Raw genomic sequence first — 23,429 nt, forward strand, 5'->3', positions numbered from 1 at the left:
GAGAGAGAGAGAGAGAGAGAGAGAGAGAGAATGTGTATGTGAGAGAGAGAGAATGTGTGTGGGTGTGTGTGTGTGTGAGAGAGAGCGAGAGGGAGAGAGAGAGAGAGAGAGAGAGAAAGAGAGAGAGAGAGGTATTATAAAATTGTGTATGCAACTGTGTGTATGTGCCATAATGTGTTTGCACATAAATGTGCATGTGTGTGCACATCTGCGCATGTACGTTAGGAGACAGAAAAGCAGCTCAATTTGGCACAGTGTTACACCATGAGCATAGCTCACTCTCCAGAAAAAAAAAATGCCTGAGAAAAGCACAATCTCTTTTCTGTTGTTTCTTCTCTTTTTAATTATATTATATTGATGATTAGCACTACATGTGGATTGTACAGGTTAATAAGTTTCATTATAACGTTCCCATGCATGATCCCTCTTTCCACATTGAAACAAAGAGTTTAATTCCAACAGTACTAACAGACACAGCTCTTCAAGACTGCAGTGAACATTTTTTGCACCAAGGAAGCCAGACATCTCTCTGAGCATCAAAAGGGCAGGCAAACACGGAGGAGAGGGAGTAGCCCCCTGAGCCCTCGGCTTTGTGCCTGTTGTCACCATTCTGCAGACCCAGGTTCCCTTTGCACCTGCATATCTTTCCACTCTATGTAAACTAACTTTCTAGAACAAAAAGGCAGAAGGGCAGGGGTGCCTATTGAGAGGGAAACACAAGGTTGGGGACCTATTATAGCACAGGAGCTCCTAGCCTTGCTTCTGCTGCTATAAGCAAGACAATCTTGGGCAAGCTACTTCAGTCTGCATCAGAGTCCATGTCTTCACCTGCCAAGTGGAAACAGCAGCAGCGCCAGCCTCACAGGCTGTAACTGCCCGTGTGCAATACCAGCCTGGATGGACAGTGCTGGCTTCTCCAGGCAAGAGCTTTGTGAACAGTGGCTGTTTTTATTAGCTCTAAGTCATCTTTGGTGCTAAGACTGGAATACACAGCTACATAGCTTCTATTCACAGCAGCTAGGTTAGACAGCTGGAACTCCTGTATAGAAATGATAGAACAAGGCAGATTTACAATAATACCGGGTGCAAGTTACAGAAGGTCAAAGGAAGAGGTAACTATAGAATTTAAAAAAAAAAAAAAAAAAAACACTACAAGTGGAAGGAAAGGTGGGCAAGTTTCCTGGTGTCACAAGCTACTTTGAAAGAATAGGAAATAAATTCCAGGCATCCTGATCCACATGCTAAGAGCAATCCATGAAAATGTGTCATGGTACTACCCCAAAACTACAGTAATAAGCAACCAGAAAGTCCTTTTCTAGGAACTACACATTTTATGTGCATCATCTTATCAAATCTTCATAATAACCATGAGAGAAAAATTGTGTTTTTTTCCACTATGCCAATGAAAACATTGAGATGTGGGAAGATGAGTAATTTTCCATCTTACAGCCACAAAGTATGTCACTCAGGCGTCAGTGAACTGTAGTGGAAGGATAACGGGCAGAGGAAAGCAGGCTAGCTGGACTCAAGGGGATTGCCAGGCTGCCTCTTTGTGGATGTTCTCAAAAGGAAGCAGGCTGGTTTTACTGGAAGAGGAAATCCAAACAGAGGGGTCAGCATATACAATAAGAGTTTTGAGGTGATGGGGGGAGACCTTGGAAACAAATACAGATGGCAAATATTCCCTTTGTGCTTTCCTTGGGGAGGAGGTAGGTGCAGAAGTTGAGAATTTGACAGTTTTACAGTTGGCCAGATTGTTAGGGCTAAGCTGGCGACATGCAGAGTTAAGAAACATTCAGTAGTGGGGACACTGATCAGTGGCTAATGGTGACAGACCTATGTGAAGATGGAGCGTTCTTCAGGAATCCACTTCCCAGTCTTCAGCTGACACTCTCCCCTCCTCTCTCTTCCCTACAGGCATTTCCCACTTGGTACCAGAAAATAAAGTTTTTCAGGAACCATGAAGGTTCTCCTCCACTGTCAGAGACTTCGATTCATCTGGCTTGCCAAGCCAGCCGGCCGGCACTTCCACAGAGATTCCCATCTCTGGGCACCTCTAACACTGGATGACTTTGAAGCCATCAATCGCTGTGAGAAGCCATTACCCAAGAACTTTAACTTTGCAGCAGATGTTCTGGACCAGTGGTCCCTAAAGGAGAAGGTATCAAAGAGCAGGTCCCCAATGTTCCTGTTGCTCTCATCTCTGTCTTCCGGGTCCTCTCACTGTGTTCTACCTGTCAAGTTTAAATCAATTTTTTATCTTAGTGAGGGCAGGAACCTGGATGGCTTCATGGAGACTCATAAGTACAAGAGCCCATAAACACCTTTCATTCCAATCAGTTTCTGTCTTTTGATTCTTCTCAGAAAACTTAGAGTCTTGGGAGATGAATTCAGATTAACTCTTCCTTGGTATATGCTTATCCCCTCTTTAAAAAGGGCAGACCCCACAAAGAGGTGATTCTCAAGACTGTTCTCCAGTGTTTCACTGGAGAGAAAGATTTCTTCCCTGGGCACACTGGGGAAGCAGCTCTGGAGGAGTAGCAATAAACGTCCTATCTGCCTTCTGTGTTAGTCAGTGTGCCATCACTGTGACAAAACACCTAAGACACACAATTTCAAGTGAATGAAGGTTGCTTTGGTTCATGGGTGCAATGATATCAGCTTCGGTTCACTTAGCCCTGTGGCAGCCCTGAGCATCACAGGGAACATGCACGGTGAGGAAGGCTGCCTGCTCCCCTCAAGGACAGCTCAGAGAGGTGGGAGGAATGAGTGAGAGGAAGGGCCTAGGGTCTGATCATTTTCTTCTTTAAGCCCTAACGCCACAGGATAGGGGACTACACCTTTTAACATGTGGGTCTTCAGGTGGCAGCGCTAAACCATAATACATTATCTTCTCTTTCCCATGTGTTCCTGGCCAGTCTGGAGAGAGGCCAGCCAACCCAGCCCTGTGGTGGGTGAATGGGAAAGGAGATGAGGTAAAGTGGAGCTTCCAAGAACTGGGTTCCTTGTCCCGAAAGGCTGCCAATGTGCTCACCAAGCCCTGCGGCCTGCAGAGGGGAGACCGGGTGGCTGTGATTCTGCCCCGCATCCCTGAATGGTGGCTCATCAATGTGGCTTGCATGAGAACAGGTGAGTATCACAAATGAGTATCAAAACTTGAGACTTTTGTGAAGAGTCAGCTTTGACTAAAGCAATCCTTACAGAAATTATAGAAAGAAAGTTAACCTTAAGAGCAGTTGTGATGAAATAATAACAACAAACTTAAGAAATTGTGATCACTGTGCTAACCATTTTTCGAGAGAGAGGAAATCAAAGCACAGTGATATTAAGACATTTGCCAAAGGTCACATCACTTGAAAATTATGTAATTGGGGATCTGGGAAGATGGCAGGTGGATAAAGTACTTGCTGTACAGACATGTGGCCCTGCATTCCACATCAAAAGCTTGGCATGGAGGGACAGGTTCCTATGATCCCAGAACTGTGGGGGCAGAAACAGGCACATCCCCAGGTCTCACTGGCCAGCCACACCTAATCAAGACAGAAAGTCTCAGGTTCACACACATATACCCACACACACAAATAAAAATGAAAAAGAGAGTTGCACTATTTAGAGTTGCAGAAAAAGCTCTATAAAGCAAATACAAGTGTGAGTGTTTCTCCACAGCACAGGGTGTGTGGAATACTCCCCCATACACACACAGACACACACACACACCAACCCACTGTTCTCTCTTCTGGGTGTGTATCTAGATTCTCTGCAACATGAAAATATAGAAGTGGAAGTCTTTGAGGATGCAAAGATTTGTAAGAACATAAGGGACTCTGGACCCAAGTTTTGACAAAAAAAAAAAAAAAAAAAAAAAACACAACAAAACTCCAATCAGAAGAACTAATGTATCCAATTACACATTTTCCCCAAAGTAGTAACATGTAAAGTAAAGACATGTCTTTCAGATATGTGTCTGTGAGCCATGAACTATGGTTCATCTGTTTGGGTAAATAGACTTGTGATAGAATACAGCTGACTCCTTTTGCTCCACAGCAAACATGCTGACTGAGGCCACAGAGTCTAACACACTCTTCAGGTCTTTTACCAAAAGATTCTCTGATTTCTTATCTTTTAAAAAAAATCATGCCAGGCATGGTGGCACATGCCTTTAATTCCAGCACTCAGGAGGCAGAGGCAGGCAGATTTCTGAATGTGAGGCCAACCTGGTCTACAAAGTGAGCTCCAGGACAGCCAGGGCTATACAGAGAAACCCTGTCTCAAAAAACCAACAAAAAATAAAAATAAAATAAAATAAAAATCATCAGACATCCATTAAAATAAATAAGAATGCCAAAGTGTAGTCTACTACAGAGAACAGAAAGATATCTTTGCAATGTTATTAGCAGGTATACAAAACCAAACTTAAATAGAAATGTTTAAACAATGCATAACCTAGCTAAGGTGTAAGTTTAGTTGAGTTGTTGATTGATGGTTGAATGGTTTGCTCTTGATTAAAAAACAATTTATACTAGCAATATTAACATCAGGAGAATTTCAGAGAATTTAAAATGCTTTTACTGCCAATAAAATACATGAAAGCAGGAATATAAAAATGTTTAAATTCACCATATAAAAAGAGAGAGATAAATTGGAAATCAACCGTGGTTGGAAGAAGATTAAAGATGGTTTATCTGTTATGAAATATACCCTTAATATTATTTAAAGTAAGTTATTTAACTTAGGAAAATCTGTGAGTACAAACACACAAGCTAGTGTTAAAAAACACAAAATAAAACAATAACAACAGTTCATCAAGTGAAGAAAACCAGCTGCAGATCTGTTTATTCCCCAGAATGTCAAACCCTTCATGTGAATTTTTAAAATTGCCTTCACTCGCCACATGACAAACTATTTGATTTTGCTGGAAGGCATATGCAATAAAGTCTAAAATACTTGCCATCCAACAAACATTTGCTGTCTAAAACCCATTCGAAGAAATCTTCCTCTGACTCCCAAGGTGGTAATCGACTACTGGACACATTCATAAAACCACCATGGAGACTGTAACTGGGAATCATTACGAGCAAATGACTTGTAAGAGAAATCATTTTATATTTTTATATTAACTGATCATTCTGAGACCCTCTAAAGTGTTTTCTTAAGGGAATAACTCAGTTAACTCAGTTAAAATATAGTCAGTAAAATAGCCTTGGGATGGCAAGATGGCTCTGCAGGTAAAGGCGCTTGCTATGCAAGTCTGGCCACCAGAGCTTCTGAGTCCATGAGACCAACCTAAAGGTGGAAGGAGAGCGTTGATATTACAAAAGGTGTCCTCTGCCCACATGCATACCACAGCATGAGAGCTCCCCACAGTAACACTGATGGCAGTAAAGAAGAGCCTCCTTCCTGGGAATTCAACTCCACAACTTCCAGAATACCCAGCAAGGAATACATACATAGACATACAACACATGTCTTGGGAGTGATGGGAATGTAGTGATGGGACTAACCTTGCTATTGATATTGCCATGTATTGGCTTTGTGACCCATAGGTGAGTTATCATTCACTGCCATGTGATACGTGCTCGGTGCACGGCAGTGGCTATCTGTAATGTTTTGAGTATCACTGTCTTCCCATGGATTCACTTTAGAGAGTCAAACGACCTGCTTACATCTTATCCTTACATCTCATCCTTACACCATACATGTAATCCTGCCCTGTGCATTCTTCTCATAAGGAGCTTTGAAATCCTGTCTCTAGCTGCTGTTTGGGATGAAGAGGGATAAATTAAGCATGACCATGGTCATCTAGGAAAATCTTGGCCGTACCAGACCACTGCATCAATGATTTGTAGGCTGGCTCTGCCACTCACCAGCTATCCCCAAAGACTGTATGCACCTCCTGGGGATGCTTAAAACAGTAGTCTCGGGTTACTGAGGTGGCTTGGTTACTAAAGATGCTTGGGGGCACGAGCCTAGCTACATGAGTTAGATTCCTAGGACCCACAAAAATGTACAAGAAAAGAACCACACACACACACACACAAATGATAGATTTAAAAAATAAATCTTTTTAAGTTTTTGAAGAGTAGTCTCTGAGCATCTGGGGCTATGCAATCTATCAAAAAATTAATGAGCAGGCATTTTTCTAGCTGCATATAATTTTTCACTCTGTCCTGTTGCACTGATGTAGTATGCATCTTCAAAGCATTTCAACAAAGAAAAGAATTCTAATTGTCTCTGTACCTTTTACATATCTATTATTTTCTTCTCTAATTCCCACTGATTTATCGTGCAAAATCTTTCACCTTGGGTTGAAAGATTGAATGAGATAATGTTCACAGAAACCACGCCATAGGATGTAACATGATGATTAAATATCACACAATCATTACACAATCACCTTTCAAGCCTGACATGAAAGTGGTTCTTACTACTTAGCCCATCATTGTCAACCACCTGCTGTCATTATCCCCATGATAAAAGTAAAGAAGGGAAGGCCAGAGAAACCCAAGTCATAAGGCTAGCAAGTTGCAAGACCAAGACTCAAGTTGCAAGACCAAGACTCAAGGCCTGTCAGATTCCAAACCCAGAGCTCTACTGATCCCTCATGCAAGGGCCCAGCAGGACAGCTCAGGGGAACTAAGGTACAGGTAGCTGAGGGCTGAGATCTGAAGTTCTCATCCATCCAGACACAAGACCTAGATTTCCCAATAATCCCCAGAGCTGTTAGCTCAGGAATCACTTTTTGTTCCAGGGCTTGTATTCATGCCAGGGACGATCCAACTGACCAGAAAAGACATCCTCTACCGGCTGCAAGCATCCAAGGCCAAGTGCATTGTGGCTAGTGAGGAAGTGGCCCCCGCAGTGGACTCCATTGTATCAGAGTGTCCCAGCCTGAAGACTAAACTCCTGGTGTCTCCAAACCACTGGGATGGGTGGCTCAACTTTCAGGAGTTACTTCAGTGAGTATTTGGGTGGGAGGCACTAGCAACAGCACAAATCATAGCTACAGCTCTGAATCTGTTCGTCCAAAGACTCAGCAGTAGCCAGAGTTGATACCGGGCTCTTTCCCAAAACAGAATGTTTTTAAGAGTATGAGCTTATGAGTACATGTATATCTGTGCATCACATGCATGCAGTGCCCAAGGAGGCCAGAAAAGGACATAGGATCTTCTGGAACTGGAATGACAAATAGCTGTGAACTGCCCTGTGGGCACCAGGGATTGAATCTATGTCGTCTGTAATAATAACAGGTACTCTTAGACCCTAGACCATCTCTCCAGCTCCCTAAAAAGTCATTTAATGAAATTATTTACAGACAGAAGAAATATGTACAGCTCTACTCTGACTTTTCTGTTTCCTCTGTGGCCTATGATGAGTGGGCTATAGACAGGCCTTTGGGGCACAGCTATCATGATCTCTCTTTTACTCTTTGAACATGCTCTAGCTCAGAACCTTGGCATCCACTGTCTCCCCTGCTCCGATGTTCTTTCCTAGTCCTTTCTATAGTTGTTCTATCTTGTCAGGTTTCAGTTCAAATGTTTTATCCTAAAGTGATGCTGCTCCTGACCATCTTGATGGAAGCCGTAAGGCTTTTTCTCTGTGCATGGCCTGTTTCTTCACATTGCTAGGCCCTCTGAGTGATCAGACTAGCCCCGTGTTCTTTTAGATTCAGTTTTTCTACTCCAAGGTTTGGACTGGAAAATTAGGCTCCAAAGCCAAATCGGGTCCACCACTTGCTTTTGTAAATAAAGTGTCATTGGCACACAGAGGTGCTCATTTGTTTGTATATTGTCTATGTCTGCTTTCATTTAGAAACAGTCTGCCTGCTATCTGGCCCTTTGCAGAAAGCATTACAGCCCCGGCCTTAAATTAAACTCTCTAAGTATGCCAAGGCTTTTCTTGTGTGTTTGGGTGATACCTTTAGCTTCAACACCTAACAAAACACAGCTGGGTGCTGAAGGAATATTTAATAAGCAGACAAAAAAAAAACAGATCACTTAAACTGTTTTCTTCATATGTAAAATGGGGATAACTATACTGCAAGTATCTAGTGACATTTGACAGCAAAATAAGCTAATACATGAGAAAGAATTTCCTACATTATTTTTAAAAATGAGAAAATGTGCATTGACAGCATAATCCTTATTAAAATAGCTGATGTTTTATAAAAATAAAAAAAATCCAGCTTATTTTTTTTGTAAGTTATAAACTCAGGTAAGCTATGTGACATTTCTGAAAATCTGCATCTTAATCTATGAGATCAGGATAATGACAGTATAGGGTTGCAGAAGGAACAAACGGGATAAAGCAATGTGACATGCTCAGCATAATGGCTAGAACAAATGGCACAGTAGTTGGAATTGTGTTTGAGGCTGACGCATACGACAGACGAAGGAGCAGGAGTTGAGGCTGGTTGACTTTTGGTTGGGAGATGGGTGGCTGGGTACTGTCATTTTGGAGAAGGGTGGCTGGGTACTGTCATTTGAGGAAAGATGAGACCGGTGATACAGCTTGTCAGCATGGTACTTGGTACTGATTGAATGACAATACCTTGGTCTCCACTCTCAGTGCTACAAAATGAAAGCTAAATGTAGACATGGGGCATATTCAGAAGGTCAAAGCAGAAGAATGAAGAACTTAGAAGCCAGTTTAAGGTATACAACAAGACACTATCTAAAAAGAAGGAAAATAAAAATAAAAAAGGCAGGCAGGCAGGCAGACAAGAAGGAAGGAAGGAAGGAAGGAAGGAAGGAAGGAAGGAAGGGAGGGAGGGAGGGAGGGAGAGGGATGTAGAGCAGGAAAGAACCAGCAGAGACTGCTATGAGATAGTAAGCTTAGGTTTAGGAGCTGTTAAGAGCACGGACTATTCTTCCAGAGGACCCAGGTTTGAGTCCCAGCACCCACATGGCAGCCCACAACCATCTGTAAGCCAAGTTCTAAATGATCCAATGCCCAATTCTGGCCTTCATGGGCACTGCATGTATGGGGTACACAGACATACATTCAGGAAAAGCACACATTTTTAAAAAGACAATAAGCCAGCCATATGGAGATCAGGGGTCTGGGAAGATCCAGATGTCTAACAAGTGTGGAATATGTGAGTCTCAGGTATAATGATAAAAATCTTGAAGTTACCAGGAAAGAGTTATCTCTGAAAATCCAGAACTCAAAACTTAGAGAGCCAAAAAGAAAGAAAACCCAGACTTAGCATCACCCCATGAACATCTTTCTGCCTCTCAGAAATTCCAATGTCTTTGTTTTTTCAGTGAATAGTAAACACATGGATGAAGCCTTGTGTTAGTAGGTCCTCTTACTTAATGGAGAAACACCAAAGACAAGAGATGTCCCCTAAGCTAGGATGTTAGATAAAGTAACCTAATCACACTCTCTGGAACCTAAAACATCCAACTTCACCCAATATTTGTTCTGAAAGAAAAAAAAAACTCAATGATCTTTTCTATTTTAAAGAAACAGAGTTGCTAAAAATATCTCAATATTTTGAGAATCCATTTTTGGCATTATGGAGGATGTTTATTACCTAATGTTCTCTATCTTAGTGCCATCTCTATCAATGGCATTCACTCATCATTAAAATCATCTGAATGTTAGAGATGTAATTCAGATGATAGAATTTGCCTAGCATGTGTGCAGCTCCAGACTTCTCCAGAGCCTTGTAACTTGAATGTGGTGGCACATGCGTATAATCTCAGCACCCAAGAAGTAGCAGCAAGAGGAAGTTTAACATCATCCTCAGATGCAGTTTTCAGCCAGTCCAGGTCTTATGAGATAATGTCTCAAAATAAAATGATAACATAAAGTTCACTGAAATAAAACCTATCCCTTGGAATTTTCCAAAATGAGAAATTTGAAAAATATAATACATGAGGCATACAGATAGATGTAATACAGAGCACAATGATGCATACCATTCATCCCAGCATCCAGGGGGCAAGGCAAGCAGATATCATCAATGAGTTTAAGGCCAGACTAGTCTACACGGTGTTCCAGGCCAGTCATGAACTATAATGTCTACCAGCAGAAGTATGTCAGTTCACCTCATGTGGCCTCCTTTGTCACACAAGACAATCTGAATCCCAGAATCCCTGCCACAAAATGTGCACCAGAAAAAGTCATAAACCTCACCCAGATCCTTCAGTGTGGGAATGGCATGTTTGTCCAGGGATGGGAGGAATTGGAGAGCTGTGTACACCAACAGACTTTTGCTGTCACCTAAGATACACACTTTCCACCTTAGTAATCCAAGTACAGATGAAACATACAGTACTGAGGAGTGTCTAGGTGGTTCGATGAAACACCAATCCCACCTTTGTTATGATGCTAGTGTGACTAGGAGAATTCCAGACATGCACATTGTATACATTCTATACATGGACAGGTATCATGGGTTGTGATAAAGGATGAATGGGACAGGAGACAGACAATGGCATCCTGTCTTCATTACTCCTTTTTTTCTCATGAAGGTGTTTGTGTGTGTGTGTGTGTGTTGCCATGTGTGTAGGTACATATATATGTAAGAGTACACATGTACATGTTTGCATGCAAAGGCCTGAGGCTGATGTCAGGTGTCTTCCTCGATCTCTCTGCCTTACTCATTGAGTCGGGAGCTCTCCTCAAACCCAGAGCCCATCAATGTCACTGGGTAGTCTGGGTAGCTATCTTGTGCTAGGGAATCAAATCTCACCTTTCAAGCAAAGGAATTACGATGGGCCACCACGGCTGCCTGGCATTTACTTGGGTGCTGGGGTACAAACTTTGGTCCTCATTCCCAGCCCACATCACTCTTCTTAAAACAAGAAAATGTCTCCTGTAGGACTTTATACCTGTTGACTATAATTCTCCCAAGCCTATCCCTAAACCAATCACTGAAAAGGGAAGAAACAATCCTGATTGGCTTAGCTTAATTGTGACTAAGTGAGAAGCATGTGGCTACCTAATACCTGAACAAAACCTGACTTTTGTTAGTTCAGTAAAAGGATGGGATGGCTATTTGGTCAGCTATTAGCTGTTTCTGTCAGAGATACTGAAATACTGGACAACAACAATGAAGTTTTTAAGTTTGATCTCAATGCATTTGGCCTTTAAATCTAAAGGTCTTGCTCTAATCCCTAAACCATGAAATGGTATCAACTTAGAAAAACTCAAATCTGTTTTTAATTTTTTAAAATATAAATTACAAAGACATTGAAATAAAGTATATGCGCTTTTGTTATTGGCATGACGAGTTACCTTGGCTGTCTTTTTGGCTACAGAGAAATGAGCTTAAAAAGGAAGACTTTACCCAGATCTTTAGAGTCCCTCTAAGATTCTTGGGAGTTTCTGCTCAGGGAAGCTCTGCAGTAAGTTCAGTTCATTATTCCCCCGTGGTAAGTGGGACTCTAGTAGAGAACAATCATACAGAGTTGACTTATCTCCCCTCAGTCTATATCTTGGGGTTCATCTTCAGATCGGCCTCTGAAGAGCACAATTGTGTGGAGACGGGAAGTCAAGAACCAATGGCCATTTACTTCACCAGTGGGACCACAGGCTCCCCCAAGATGGCTCAGCACTCACAGGGCAGCCTTGGCATTGGGTACACCCTTTGTGGAAGGTAAGAAAGGAAACTATGGTTTTGTTCTTATTTGGATTGCAGCCTGGTCTCACACTGTAATTGGCTCTGGACTATAACTCACTCTGTACCCTTGACTGGCCTCAAATTCATAGCAATTTTCCTGTCTCACTTCCCTCCCCAACAAAAATAGTTGAATTTGCAGGAGTGCACCACCAAACTGCTTCTTTGTTTTCTATGCAGTCTCCCAGGCTGCCAGTGTGGGTGTCCAACTGCGAATGTGACACCTCTCCTTGAATGGCTATTAAGATATCTTTAACATAGATCCATAAAACAGAACTCTGGATGCCTCTACCCTACACTAGCTAAATGGTACCATCGAAGTAACTGATCAAGCAAGAATGTAGGATTAGTGCTTGATTCATAGCACTTCTGCCTCTCTCTCTCCTTATTGCCGGGTGAATTTACCTTCCCAGAAGGGTCTTTGAAACAAGTCTACCTAAAACTGCCACATTGCTCGGTTTAATTTTCCTTCTACCTAAAGTTAAAGCATTCAATGATTACTCTCAATCATCAACCCAATAAAGTCTAGAATACCCAAGGGATTGTCTTCTGGGTATGCCTCAGTTACTGCTATCGTGATTATGTTAACTGAGGTGATAAGACCTGCTCACTGGGGGTGACACCATTCCCAGGGCTAGGATTTTGGACTGTATGAAAAAAGAAAACAGAAAGTGAGTTGAGCACAAGCATTATCAGGCTCTGCCTCCTGTATATGAACAAAGTGCCATCAGCTCCCTTGGGCTCCTGCTGCTATAACTTTCCTAGCATGGTGGACTCTACCCTAGAACTGTGAGCAAAATTCAGTCCTTCTCCTTCTGTCAGAGTGTTTTATCACAGCACTTTAAAGGTAGATAATTTATCTACCTTCCTGAAACATGTATATACTTAGTTCACATAATTCTATGTTTGTTCCTACTTTGTTTTCCTAAAATAAAAGCAGAGATCTGTCTTGTGTGCTTCGTGATATCAATACCTTCTATGCAATATTTGCTCTCTGAATGTTTGTTATATCAATGGACAAAGTCAGAAAAGTACACCAAACTCAGCCCCCTATTCTACTCTCAGGTGATATAAGAGTCAGAAAAATCCTTCTAAAGAGAAGAGGAAGTAGAACCCTGGCTTGTAAAGTGAGACTTGCTTCCACTGAGGTGTAGGGCAAGACTACTCCTCAAAAACGCTAGTCTTTGCTTTTCACTTTGGTTTTGTTTGTTTTATTTTGTTCCAGTAATTTATTTATGTATTCACTTTACATCCCAATCATTGACTTCCCCCCTCCTGTTCCTCACCTCACACTGCACCTCCCTCCACCTCCCCTTCTCCTCTGAGAGGATGGAGCCCTATCCTGGATAACCCCCCACCTTAGCACAACAAACCTCTGAAGGCCTAAGCACATATTTTTATGCTTTATTTTTGCTCTGCTCTTGCTTTTCTGTATGTAGGTACTGGCTGGATTTGACATCCTCAGATATCATGTGGAACATGTCAGACACTGGCTGGATCAAGGCTGCCATTGGTAGTGTGTTTTCTACGTGGCTTCGAGGTGCCTGTGTTTTTGTGCACCGGATGGCCCAGTTCGACACTGATATCTTCCTAGATGTAAGTCTTGACCCAAGAAAACCATAAAGAAGGGATTCCTCAGATTCCAGAGTTTCCCAAGCTTCTGGAAATCAGGGTTGTTTTGCTTTGCTTTTTTTTTTTTTTTTTTTTTTTNTTTTTTTTTTTTTTTTTTTCAGCAAAGACTCAGGGAGTTGACTTCTGAATGATTGTAGGTGAAGGGGAATTACCCACCACGTTCTCAGCAGGAAAGCCAGGCTGCAGCTGTAAATCATTCAGGGCGCACTAGTGTATAAAACATGGCGGCTCACTAGTGTGGATAAAACCTGGCTGCTTAGGAGCCTAGTTCTAAAGAACAGAAGACTCCAGTTTAAACAACTATTTTGTTTCTAACCTAATGGTAAAAGGACAATAGCTGGTCTCAGGAAGTGGCCTCTCTCTTAGAGTATCCCTTTCTATCCCCTGTCTCTTCCCCATCCTGTGTTCATTATTGTAATCCTTAGCCTCAATACTCCAGCAAACTAGGTACGCAGATCTTCCACTAGACATGGCTACACTAGTGGGTAGGGGAGCAGGGCAGGGGGAGGGTATAGGGAACTTTCGGGATAGCATTTGAAATGTAAATAAAGAAAATATCTAATAATAATAAAAAAAGAGATATCTGATAGCACAGCAAGCTAACTGTAGCCTAAAAGACATTTCAAAATAACTAGAGGTTTGGATATTGTCAATACATGGAAGTGATTATATCTGAAGATATGCACATGCCAATTACCTTGATTTGGTTATATACAACACACACACACACACACATGTTGTTATGCTCCATAAATCAGGGCTTCCTAATCATCCACATGAAGATCTTTCTTCATCCAGGAAATGTTTATATAACCCTACAGTTTTTCAATCCAACATTACTCACAATAAATCATAAAACTTTTATTTTAAAATAATTTTCATATGTATGTAATTTCAGAATTCATTAAGAAAAATCAAATCTATGTATTAATAAAATATTTGGCAGCTTTGTCTTAATGAAAATGTGATTAAAGCCAAGTATTCTTTTAGCAGTAAAAAAAATCATTTAATCTTTATAAGATTTGTAGTATTAATAAAGCAGCACACTTATGTGTGAATAAAAGCTGTATTCAGTCTGTGATTTTTTTTTAATTATTTTTTAAATTGCTTTTTGCTACCTGGTCTAACAAGTTGGCTTGAAGGCCTGAGAGAAATGCAATGAGGCATTGGAAGGGAACTTTGCATCAAGTTTAGCAAGTGCCCTGAAAAAGAAACTGTTTACTCCACAGTTTGAAAACTTTCTTTTGCATGCTGGGTGGTGGTGGCACACAAGTTGAATCCAAGCACTTAGGAGGCACAGGCAGGCAGATCTCTGTGAGTCTGAGGTCAACCTGGGCCACGGAGTGAGTTCCAAGACAGCCAGGGCTACACAAAGAAACACTGTCAAACAAACACAACTTTTGTTTTTGTAGCTGTAAAATTCTGTATAGGACTTGGGTTGTTCTGAGAAGTACACAGTCCACATTGCACTAAGACGAATTACAATCTCTGAAGCAGGTGCATAGCGAGAAAGGCTTCTGCATGAATTAAGCGTTAGTCCAGCTGGCCTGCATTTATCTGGACAAGGCTGTCTGGATGATTATGTTTAATACCAGCTGTGAACACATTGGACAATACAGTTGAGCCTGCCCCCCCCCCCACATTATTGGTACCTCTAAAGCATGAGAATTGCACAAGACTTGAAGGTTTCACCTGAGGAAACAGAGATATAGTCAGCCTGGCTAATTTTAAGCCCTTTAAATAAAGCAGCTGTTTCTGCCATGACTCGGTGTTCTCTGAAGGTAGGCTGTTCTTCACAGGAATGGTACTGAAAGGTCCTAGTATGCTAGCTCATACAGCCAGGCTCAATGCAACACAGAACATATGGGGAAATATGAGTCGGAGTTTATAAGAGTTCATCATACAAAGTTCTGGAGTTGAGTAAACTCCAGTTCATACTTTCAATTGTTCTCAAACTCAGCAATTCACCTACTGAATTCAACAGTAGATGCCTGTTTCTAAAATATGTACATTCCTCCGTTAACTAGAAACCCCCAACATGTCACTAATGACAACTGGTAAATATTTACTTTCTTATTCCATGGGATTAGTAGGCAGTAATGGAAAAGAAAGGTTATAGATGTCATCTATAGCCATGGTCTCTAGCTGATCACTACTGACATGTCTGTTTTTCTCTATCTTCCAGACACTTACCACATATCCCATCACGACCCTGTGCAGTGCTCCTACGGTGTACCGGATGCTCGTACAAAAGGACCTTAAGAGGTACTGGGCAGAACTCTCCATTTAAGCCACACGCAGAAGCTGCCATCCAACATTACAGAGCTTCCTTTACCATACAGGGAGGCCCGGAAATCTGAATCTTACTGTATAGACATTCTGGACCAAATAACTACTCTGTATGCCTTATGATACTGAGCAGATGCCATTAGCATTGCCCTCTCCTTTTTCTTCATTCATAACAATTAAAATGTCCTAAGATATTACCGAATACATTATGGGGACAAAATCATATGCCATCTTAAAATTTAGGGTAAGGGCTGGGAGATGATCAGTCAGTCGCATGCTTACCTCCTGTCTTAGTCAGGGTTTCTATTCCTGCACAAACATCATGACCAAGAAGCAAGTTGAGGAGGAAAGGGTTTATTTGGCTTACACTTCCATACTGCTGTTCAACACCTAAGGAAGTCAGGACTGGAACTCAAGCAGGTCAGAAAGCAGGAGCTGATGCAGAAGCCATGGAGGGATGTTCTTTACTGGCTTGCTTCCCCTGGCTTGCTCAGCCTGCTCTCTTATAGAACCCAAGACTGCTAGCCCAGAGATGATCCCACCCACAAGGGGCCTTTCCCACTTGATCACTTATTGAGAAAATACCTCACAGCTGGATCTCATGGAGGCACTTCCCGAACTGAAGCTCCTTTCTCTGTGATAACTCCAGCCTGTGTCAAGTTGACACATAAAACCAGCCAGTACACCACCCAAGTATGAAGATCTGAGTTTGATCCCCTGAGCCGTGAACATCCAGGTGTTGTACTGTGTACTTAGATTAACAGTAGGGCAAAAATGCAAGCAGATTCCTGAGGCTCACTGGCCAGCCAGAATAGCCTGCTTGAGGAGAGTGAGGCCAGGGAGTGAGCCTATCTCAAAATAGCAGGTGATGGTATCTTCTGGAATCACACCTGAGATTGCCTTCTGACCTACACAGACATACAGACAAGGGCACCTGAACTCAGGTTTCCTAGAGTTGTTATTGCACAGCCACCACCTAGTCTATTGTATCATTTATTCATAACTATAATACTTTGTATTATTATTATTAGTGTTATGATCTACCCATTTTCACTCTAAGCTCCCCCACCTGCCAAAACATAATTTATTCAGAAATATTCTTTTCATCACTCATGTGTCTCACACAACTAGAAGATATCCAGAAACACAGGAGGTGTTCAGCATATACTTAGCTCATGAGTGTTTCTACAGCCTGTTCTCCTAGCACTTCTTGTTTGAACATCTGAACTTGTGATGAAATTCCCCCCACCAAAGCCCGTGCAACTCTGCCTCTCCAGATATCAATTCAAGAGGCTGCGGCACTGCCTGACAGGAGGGGAGCCACTCAACCCCGAAGTGCTGGAACAGTGGAAGATGCAAACTGGGCTGGAGCTGTACGAGGGCTACGGACAGACTGAAGTGGTATGTCTGAGGGACAAAGTTTGTTTAGAAGTTTTTCCTCAGTGGCCACGGGAGATTGGGTACAAGACCCAATCTTGGGTCCAATGTGTGCCAGACAATACCAAAATCCTCCAATGTTCATGCTCCTCATAGGAAATGGAACAGGATTTTCACAGGATTTAAACATATCTTCCTCTATTTTTTAAGTTGCTAGATAACCCATGGAACCAAATACAATGCAAAATTGCTATTTAAAATTACCAATTAAATAGATGTTGTCTGTGTTGCTGGCATATAATAGGGGAACAATGCTTGTATATACAATACAGGTCCAATTTTTAAAACAACATACTTCAAAGTTCTTGATTAGTGATCCCAAAGATACAGAAACTATGTATATGGAGACCTGGCTGTATGTTGGGGCTATTCAGCCCTTGGATTAAGCACTGAGTCCTTGAAGTGTCCCACTCATGCTAAAAAAAAAAAAAAATCTTCATAGAATTTCTCACAACACTTTGCTGTAAGTAGTTATCATAATTTGTGAATTGCTTAGCTAGGTATGGCTTAAGAAGAAATATGATCGCCCTTCCTGCCTCCTCCCTGCACAGCAGCTAGCTAGCTCAGGAAATTTAGGGATGGATGAGTCTGGTCCTGAGTGGCTCATCTTTCCATTGCAATGAGAAAGACTTCCCTACCCTTATAACCTCTGGGAGAATCTATTCTAGTGTGCATCCAATGGAACATAGAAGGCATGGTGTTCAGCTTAGTTGTCCTCAGCTAGATCCAGGATATGTCTGTAATTCCAGTACACAGGTGACTAAGGCAAAAGGGCCACACATTCAAGGGTAGCCTCATCTACATCAAAGGCCTAAAGCTAGCTAGCCTCCATTATATCATAATAAGATCTGTAGACCTTGTTTCAAAAGTCCAGACAGCAGCAATAAGAAGGAAGTATGGTCCTCAAAACAGCAGTGTAAAAGCCATAGAGAAATGTGGTAGAATGCACATCCTCAGATCCTGCTGAACATCATTGGATCAGAACCTTGGGGGCAAGACTCAAGCATTTGTGTTTTAACAGTGCACTTGGTAACTCTGATAAATAGATCAACTACTCCAAAAACTTCACTCCAGAAGAATGACCCTGCATTCTGGGAAAATAAGTAAAAACTGAGGGGGGGGAGGGAGGGCAGGGAGGGGGAAGAATGTGTGTGCATGCATGTATGCCTGCCTGCCTATAGGTGCAGATAAACACTAAGCCATCTCTCCATTATATATATTTTTTGAGACAAGTTCTCTCACTGGACCTAGCACTCACCAGTGAGCCAAGAGGTCTACCTGTCTCCAGCTCCCGAGCACTGGGCGTCCATCTCATAACCACCACACTTGGCTTTTTACCTGAGTGCTGAGGATCAAAGCTCAGGTCCTCATGTTTGATGGCAAGCACTTGATTGACTTAGCCATCTCCTTGGCCCTCAAAACTGAATCTCAAGTTTCATTGTCAGAATTTATTATATAAAACTAATATATAACATGTCCTCTTCATAGGGAATAATTTGTGCCAATCGCAAAGGAGAAGCAATTAAACCAGGTTCCATGGGAAAAGGAGTAGTGCCATACGATGTGCAGGTGGGTCGAGAAAACATCCGATTGGTTCAAGAAAGAAGACTGCTGTCATTTTCTCCCTGGTCATGACCTGTTTTATATATATATATTATATATAAATATAATATATATTATTTATTATACATAAATAATATATACTATTAAATTATATATAATATTATATATAAATATTATAAATATATTATTTATTATATATTATTTCTTTTATTCCAGATTATAGATGAAAATGGAAATATCCTACCATCTGGCAAGGAAGGGGAAATTGCCCTTAGGTTGAAGTCTGATCGGCCCTTCTGTTTCTTCTCTGAATATGTGGTATGAACAGGAAGAATATGCTAGCCATGCCCGAGTTCAGAAATAGGCCCAAATTTCATATCTACCATGTTGTGCTGACTCTTGGGCAAGTGTCCAATACAGATCTATTTCATCTGCTGTAAAGTGGGGATAATAACATCCATTCGGTGAGAGTACTCCCAAGATAAATTCTACAAGGAAGAAACCATTTGTAGTGACTATCCTCAGAGAGGAAAGGTGGATCAGCTGAGGCAGAAGAGGTTCATAGGAGAGGGTTAGCTCTTAGAGCTTAGAGCTTGTATGTTCTATTCTAGGAACTACCCTACCAAACCCCTGACTTCTTTTTAGGAATATGGTGTGTAAGTCACTCATTGGGTGTCACATCCCTGTCTGTTCTAGCTGACAAATCCCCAAATGCTATCTTTGATTGGTAGGACAATCCAGAAAAGACAGATGCCACAATAAGAAGAAATTTTTATGTCACTGGAGACAGAGGAGTGATGGATGATGACGGATACTTTTGGTTTGTCGGCAGAGCTGATGATGTCATTATATCTTCTGGGTTTGTATGTTTGCTGTTCTAAGAAACTGATGACGTGACAGAATGGAAGATTTCCAATTTGGAGAGTGTGATGATCAAAGGCTTTCTCTCCTCTGCAGGTACCGAATTGGGCCTTTTGAAGTAGAGAGCGCACTGATAGAGCACCCAGCAGTAGTTGAGTCAGCTGTCGTCAGCAGTCCAGATCCGATCCGAGGAGAGGTAGGGTGGATGGCAAAACGAAAACAGCAATTTTATTTTCAAGTCCTCCCCATGTGTAAATGGCAAAGGCCAACTCAGGGTAACTTGTTTAATTCTCAAAGGTACATTTATGTATGCCTGGTAATCTACTTACAAATGAATTCTACCCCCAAGAGGTCTGCGATTCTTTGTGTGGCCTGGATCAGAAATTCCCCTTTATTCAGGGATTCAAGCTTCAGCCAAGCATACCTGTGATGTTTATCGAGGCTGTCTTCCTTGTCTGCCTGAGATCTTAAGCTCTAGTTCCTCCTATCACATAGCAATCAGCTCAAGACACAAATAAGTATAACTTGTCTGCACCCCACCAGGAAGGAAGGAATTCTTTTTGTACCTGTTTCAGGTAAATTCTACCACATTTCCAGCCAGTGTGGTCCAGCAACTTGTGTAGGCCAAATAGCCAAACTTCGATGATATGATTGTCTTGGGAAGTAAATGCTGGTAGCCCTACCAGAAAGACGTGAGGGGAATATTGCTTAGACAACTCATGTACTGTTGTTCCATGGGGAACAGACACTGTGTAAGCCAAAAGCATCAGATTTCAACTCCCATACAACCATTACAACTCAAAATGCATTTCTTACAGAAACAAGAACAGAAAATTGCGCCCAAGGTTGACCCCAAATTCCCATGTGTCTGTACCTAAGAGATACATTTCCCTTCCCTCCTGGAAGTTTTTTGAAGACTCAGCAAGCAGAAAAATGTTGGGCCAATGTGGCTATCAGTTCTCTCCATCCCTTTTTCTGTGCCTCCCTCTCATATACCAGTGACTTTCCACATGGTACTCTGAAAGACATCTTTCCCCCTCTGCTCTTGATCTATTCCAATCTCCAAAATATTCTTCTCCTGCTACTACATCCTCATCTTTTCAATAGAACTGATTTCAGTTGAACGCCAGAAGCAAGTGACAATTAGAATCAATCTACTAATTAACCTCTATAAGTGTTTTTAAGCAGTATTTCAAATGGTAGGAAAAATTGGGAGGCAACAACCCCTTACAGATAGATCCTTCCCGATTCTGTACTTTCTGTCAGATCTCCTACAGACTATACTCTTTAGAATCTCCATTCACCCTATTCAACATGCCGCTAGTGGTAGAGGTGCCATGGTATAAATGTGTACCTCAAAATCAAGGTCTGCCTCATTCAATCAACTAAGCAGAAATGTTAAGTCTGTGGGACATATAAACAGAACTCAGCACTCCTCACATTCACAGTCCATTCCTCTGGGGAGAGATCCTCCAATATACTTTATAATTTGTACCCAAGCTTCATTCAGTGTCTCTGGGGTTTGTACTGCTATGGACAGCCAATGCCTGCGTTCAGCAATAGTTCCAAATTTACGATGTGTCTTACAAGCAAATGGTCTTTCTGCTGCAGGTGGTGAAGGCATTTATTGTACTAGCTGCACCCTACAAGTGCTCCAACCGTGAGAAGTTAACCGCTGAACTTCAGGATCATGTGAAAAATTCAACAGCACCTTACAAATACCCAAGGAAAGTAGGTGCAAGTTACCTCTGAGTTGGATTTTGACTTTACGCTTGCTGTGTATCCTAGAAGATACGTCTTGAGTTTGTTTTACTCTGAAAGCTTTTGTTTAAAGTGTTTTATATTTAGGATATTAGGATATTATTTAGGATATTTCACAGCACTTGCTGTGAAAGTGTGAGGCCTGGAACTCAGATTCCCAGAACCCCTGTACATGCATGGGTGGGTGTGCTGGCTCAACTGCCTTGGAAGGCAGACGTAGAAGACCAGAGCAAGACCAGTCATATCTGAGAACTCTCGGTTTGACTAAGAGATCTGGTCTGTTAGGTGGAAGAGTTAACTAAGGATATGTGTGTGTGCCCATATAGGTGTGTTCACACACATGCAAAGAAAACGCAAATGGAAAAAAGAAAAAAATAGACTGTAATACTAAGAATATTTTCAGGACTCATAAGGGCCATTTTATATGGAGAAGGGGAGTGGAAGTTAAGAATCACCAAGTTCCTAATTTAGATGTGGCACCTGTTCTACAGAATGAAACAGACTATGATACCCCTTTAAGCCCAAGATGCTCAAGTAGCCCTATTTAAAGCTCAAAAGCACGCACACACCCGCACACACACACCATACACATAGAGGACTCTTCCTGAACCTTTCTACAAAGGCAGAAGGACACAAGAACAAGCGCTTATAAAGACAAGGATGGTTGCAGTACCTTCTGGCTCTGGCGTACTCTCAGCTGTACTCCACTGGTTAATTATAAGACCATTTCATCATTTGATTATAAGACCATTTCATCATTTGAGCCAAAATACAGTTCATGTTAGTGATCTGATCCAACCATCTTCACACTTCTTCCATTAAAAACCTACATTGGTACCTTTGACTTTCAGAAGAGATGTGAAGACATTTAAAGGATATTTGAGAGAAGGAATCAAAGACAAAAATGTATGGCCAAGTCCGGATTAAGGTGAAGCCTCTACTAACTCTATAAATCATCCCTAAGATTTTCCTCAGACTCTTTAGGTCCCAGATCTTTAAAGATCAACATTTTAAGAGGTCTTTTCTCTGAATCAGGTGTAGTAGAAGGCAGTTGGGTTCTAGGTGTAAACAGAGGAAAACCAAAGGAAGAAGAGATTTACTTTTGGAAAGATATCAAAGCTGGGAATCTCCCATTTTAACCCTTAGCCCAGGGTTCCTATGATTGCACTGACTGCTAGGATAAGACACAGGGAATCAAGTGCCTCCTGTTGTTTTTCTGTCAATCAGGTGGAATTTGTTCAAGAACTCCCAAAGACAATCACTGGGAAAATCAAACGCAACGTGTTAAGAGACCAGGAATGGGGAAGAGCATAGCTGGATGAGAACCTTGGTAGAAGTGATGCGGTTGGTTTCAGTACCAGCTTCCTGATAGTTCAATGACTACTCTTAAAATGCTTGAACATTTTTTTCCTATTTCACTCTTAAAATGCTTTGTCTTTCCTGTTTCGCTCTTAAAATGCTTTAACATTTGTTTTTTCCTGCTTGAAAATAGTTCTATCTAGGAAAACAATAAACAACCAAAATCTAAACATATTTGAGAAGGGTGCTGTTGTGATGTTCAAACCATCAGAGAATGAAGTGTCAAAGGTCAAATGTCTCCAGAGAAAAGGGCAGCATACCATGAATCTGTGGTTTATAAATCTTGTCCTGATTATTCCAAACTAAAGATGAACTGTCCTAAGACTGTGTCAGGTGATCCCTTTGCAGAACAAGTCTTTATGCAATCACCCCTTTCAAGCAGATTAAAATACTCTTCAAATCAGAAGTATAAAGGATTCAAGGGCCAGTTAATGACTTTAACAAAGCTCAGTATGAGATAGGTGCTTGAAGTAAATCCTGCAAGGTATTTTAAACTTGTAGTTTTTGAATATTAATTATTCAGGAATAAATTTAGTATCTTTACTTTTTAGGAACAATGAGGCCATATTTTTGATACATAATCAAACATATAAGCATTTTTACAGTAAACACACTATACACATAGCCGTGTTTATAGTAAACATACTATACACATAGAAAGACATTTAATATGGGGCAGAATAAAAAAGAATGCCAAACTTTACAGAACAAATTCATTTTTATTTTTTAAAATATCAGGAACTTTGAAAACTTGAAAGCTCAGCTGTACCAAGAACAAAATGCAGTAAACATATGTGAGAACTGTATTCAGCTCTGGAGAAACGTGTCCTCCAGGCCCGGGCTTCAGCTCTGGAGAAACGTGTCCTCCAGGCCCGGGCTTCAGCTCTGGAGAAACGTGTCC

At 41.4% G+C, this 23,429-nt stretch overlaps 1 protein-coding gene across 1 annotated transcript in view; it reads left to right on the plus strand.

Moving 5' to 3' along the window:
* The window catches only part of Acsm4 (acyl-CoA synthetase medium chain family member 4), a 24,534-nt gene extending 1,836 nt beyond the window's left edge, over nt 1–22,698 (plus strand). Inside the window, exons 2-14 of the mRNA XM_021167680.1 lie at nt 1,918–2,161; nt 2,919–3,129; nt 6,749–6,956; nt 11,462–11,605; nt 13,066–13,222; nt 15,444–15,523; nt 16,825–16,948; nt 18,473–18,553; nt 18,764–18,865; nt 19,279–19,406; nt 19,505–19,604; nt 21,020–21,139; nt 22,397–22,698. Coding sequence (XP_021023339.1) covers nt 1,961–2,161; nt 2,919–3,129; nt 6,749–6,956; nt 11,462–11,605; nt 13,066–13,222; nt 15,444–15,523; nt 16,825–16,948; nt 18,473–18,553; nt 18,764–18,865; nt 19,279–19,406; nt 19,505–19,604; nt 21,020–21,139; nt 22,397–22,483 — 1,743 coding nt within the window. The 5' untranslated portion in view covers nt 1,918–1,960 and the 3' untranslated portion in view covers nt 22,484–22,698. The remainder of the gene's footprint in view (nt 1–1,917; nt 2,162–2,918; nt 3,130–6,748; nt 6,957–11,461; nt 11,606–13,065; nt 13,223–15,443; nt 15,524–16,824; nt 16,949–18,472; nt 18,554–18,763; nt 18,866–19,278; nt 19,407–19,504; nt 19,605–21,019; nt 21,140–22,396) is intronic.
* The last annotated feature ends 731 nt before the right edge of the window (nt 22,699–23,429 follow it).

Source organism: Mus caroli, chromosome 7 (assembly GCF_900094665.2).
Source record: "Mus caroli chromosome 7, CAROLI_EIJ_v1.1, whole genome shotgun sequence".
In the NCBI taxonomy this organism is placed as follows: domain Eukaryota; kingdom Metazoa; phylum Chordata; class Mammalia; order Rodentia; family Muridae; genus Mus; species Mus caroli.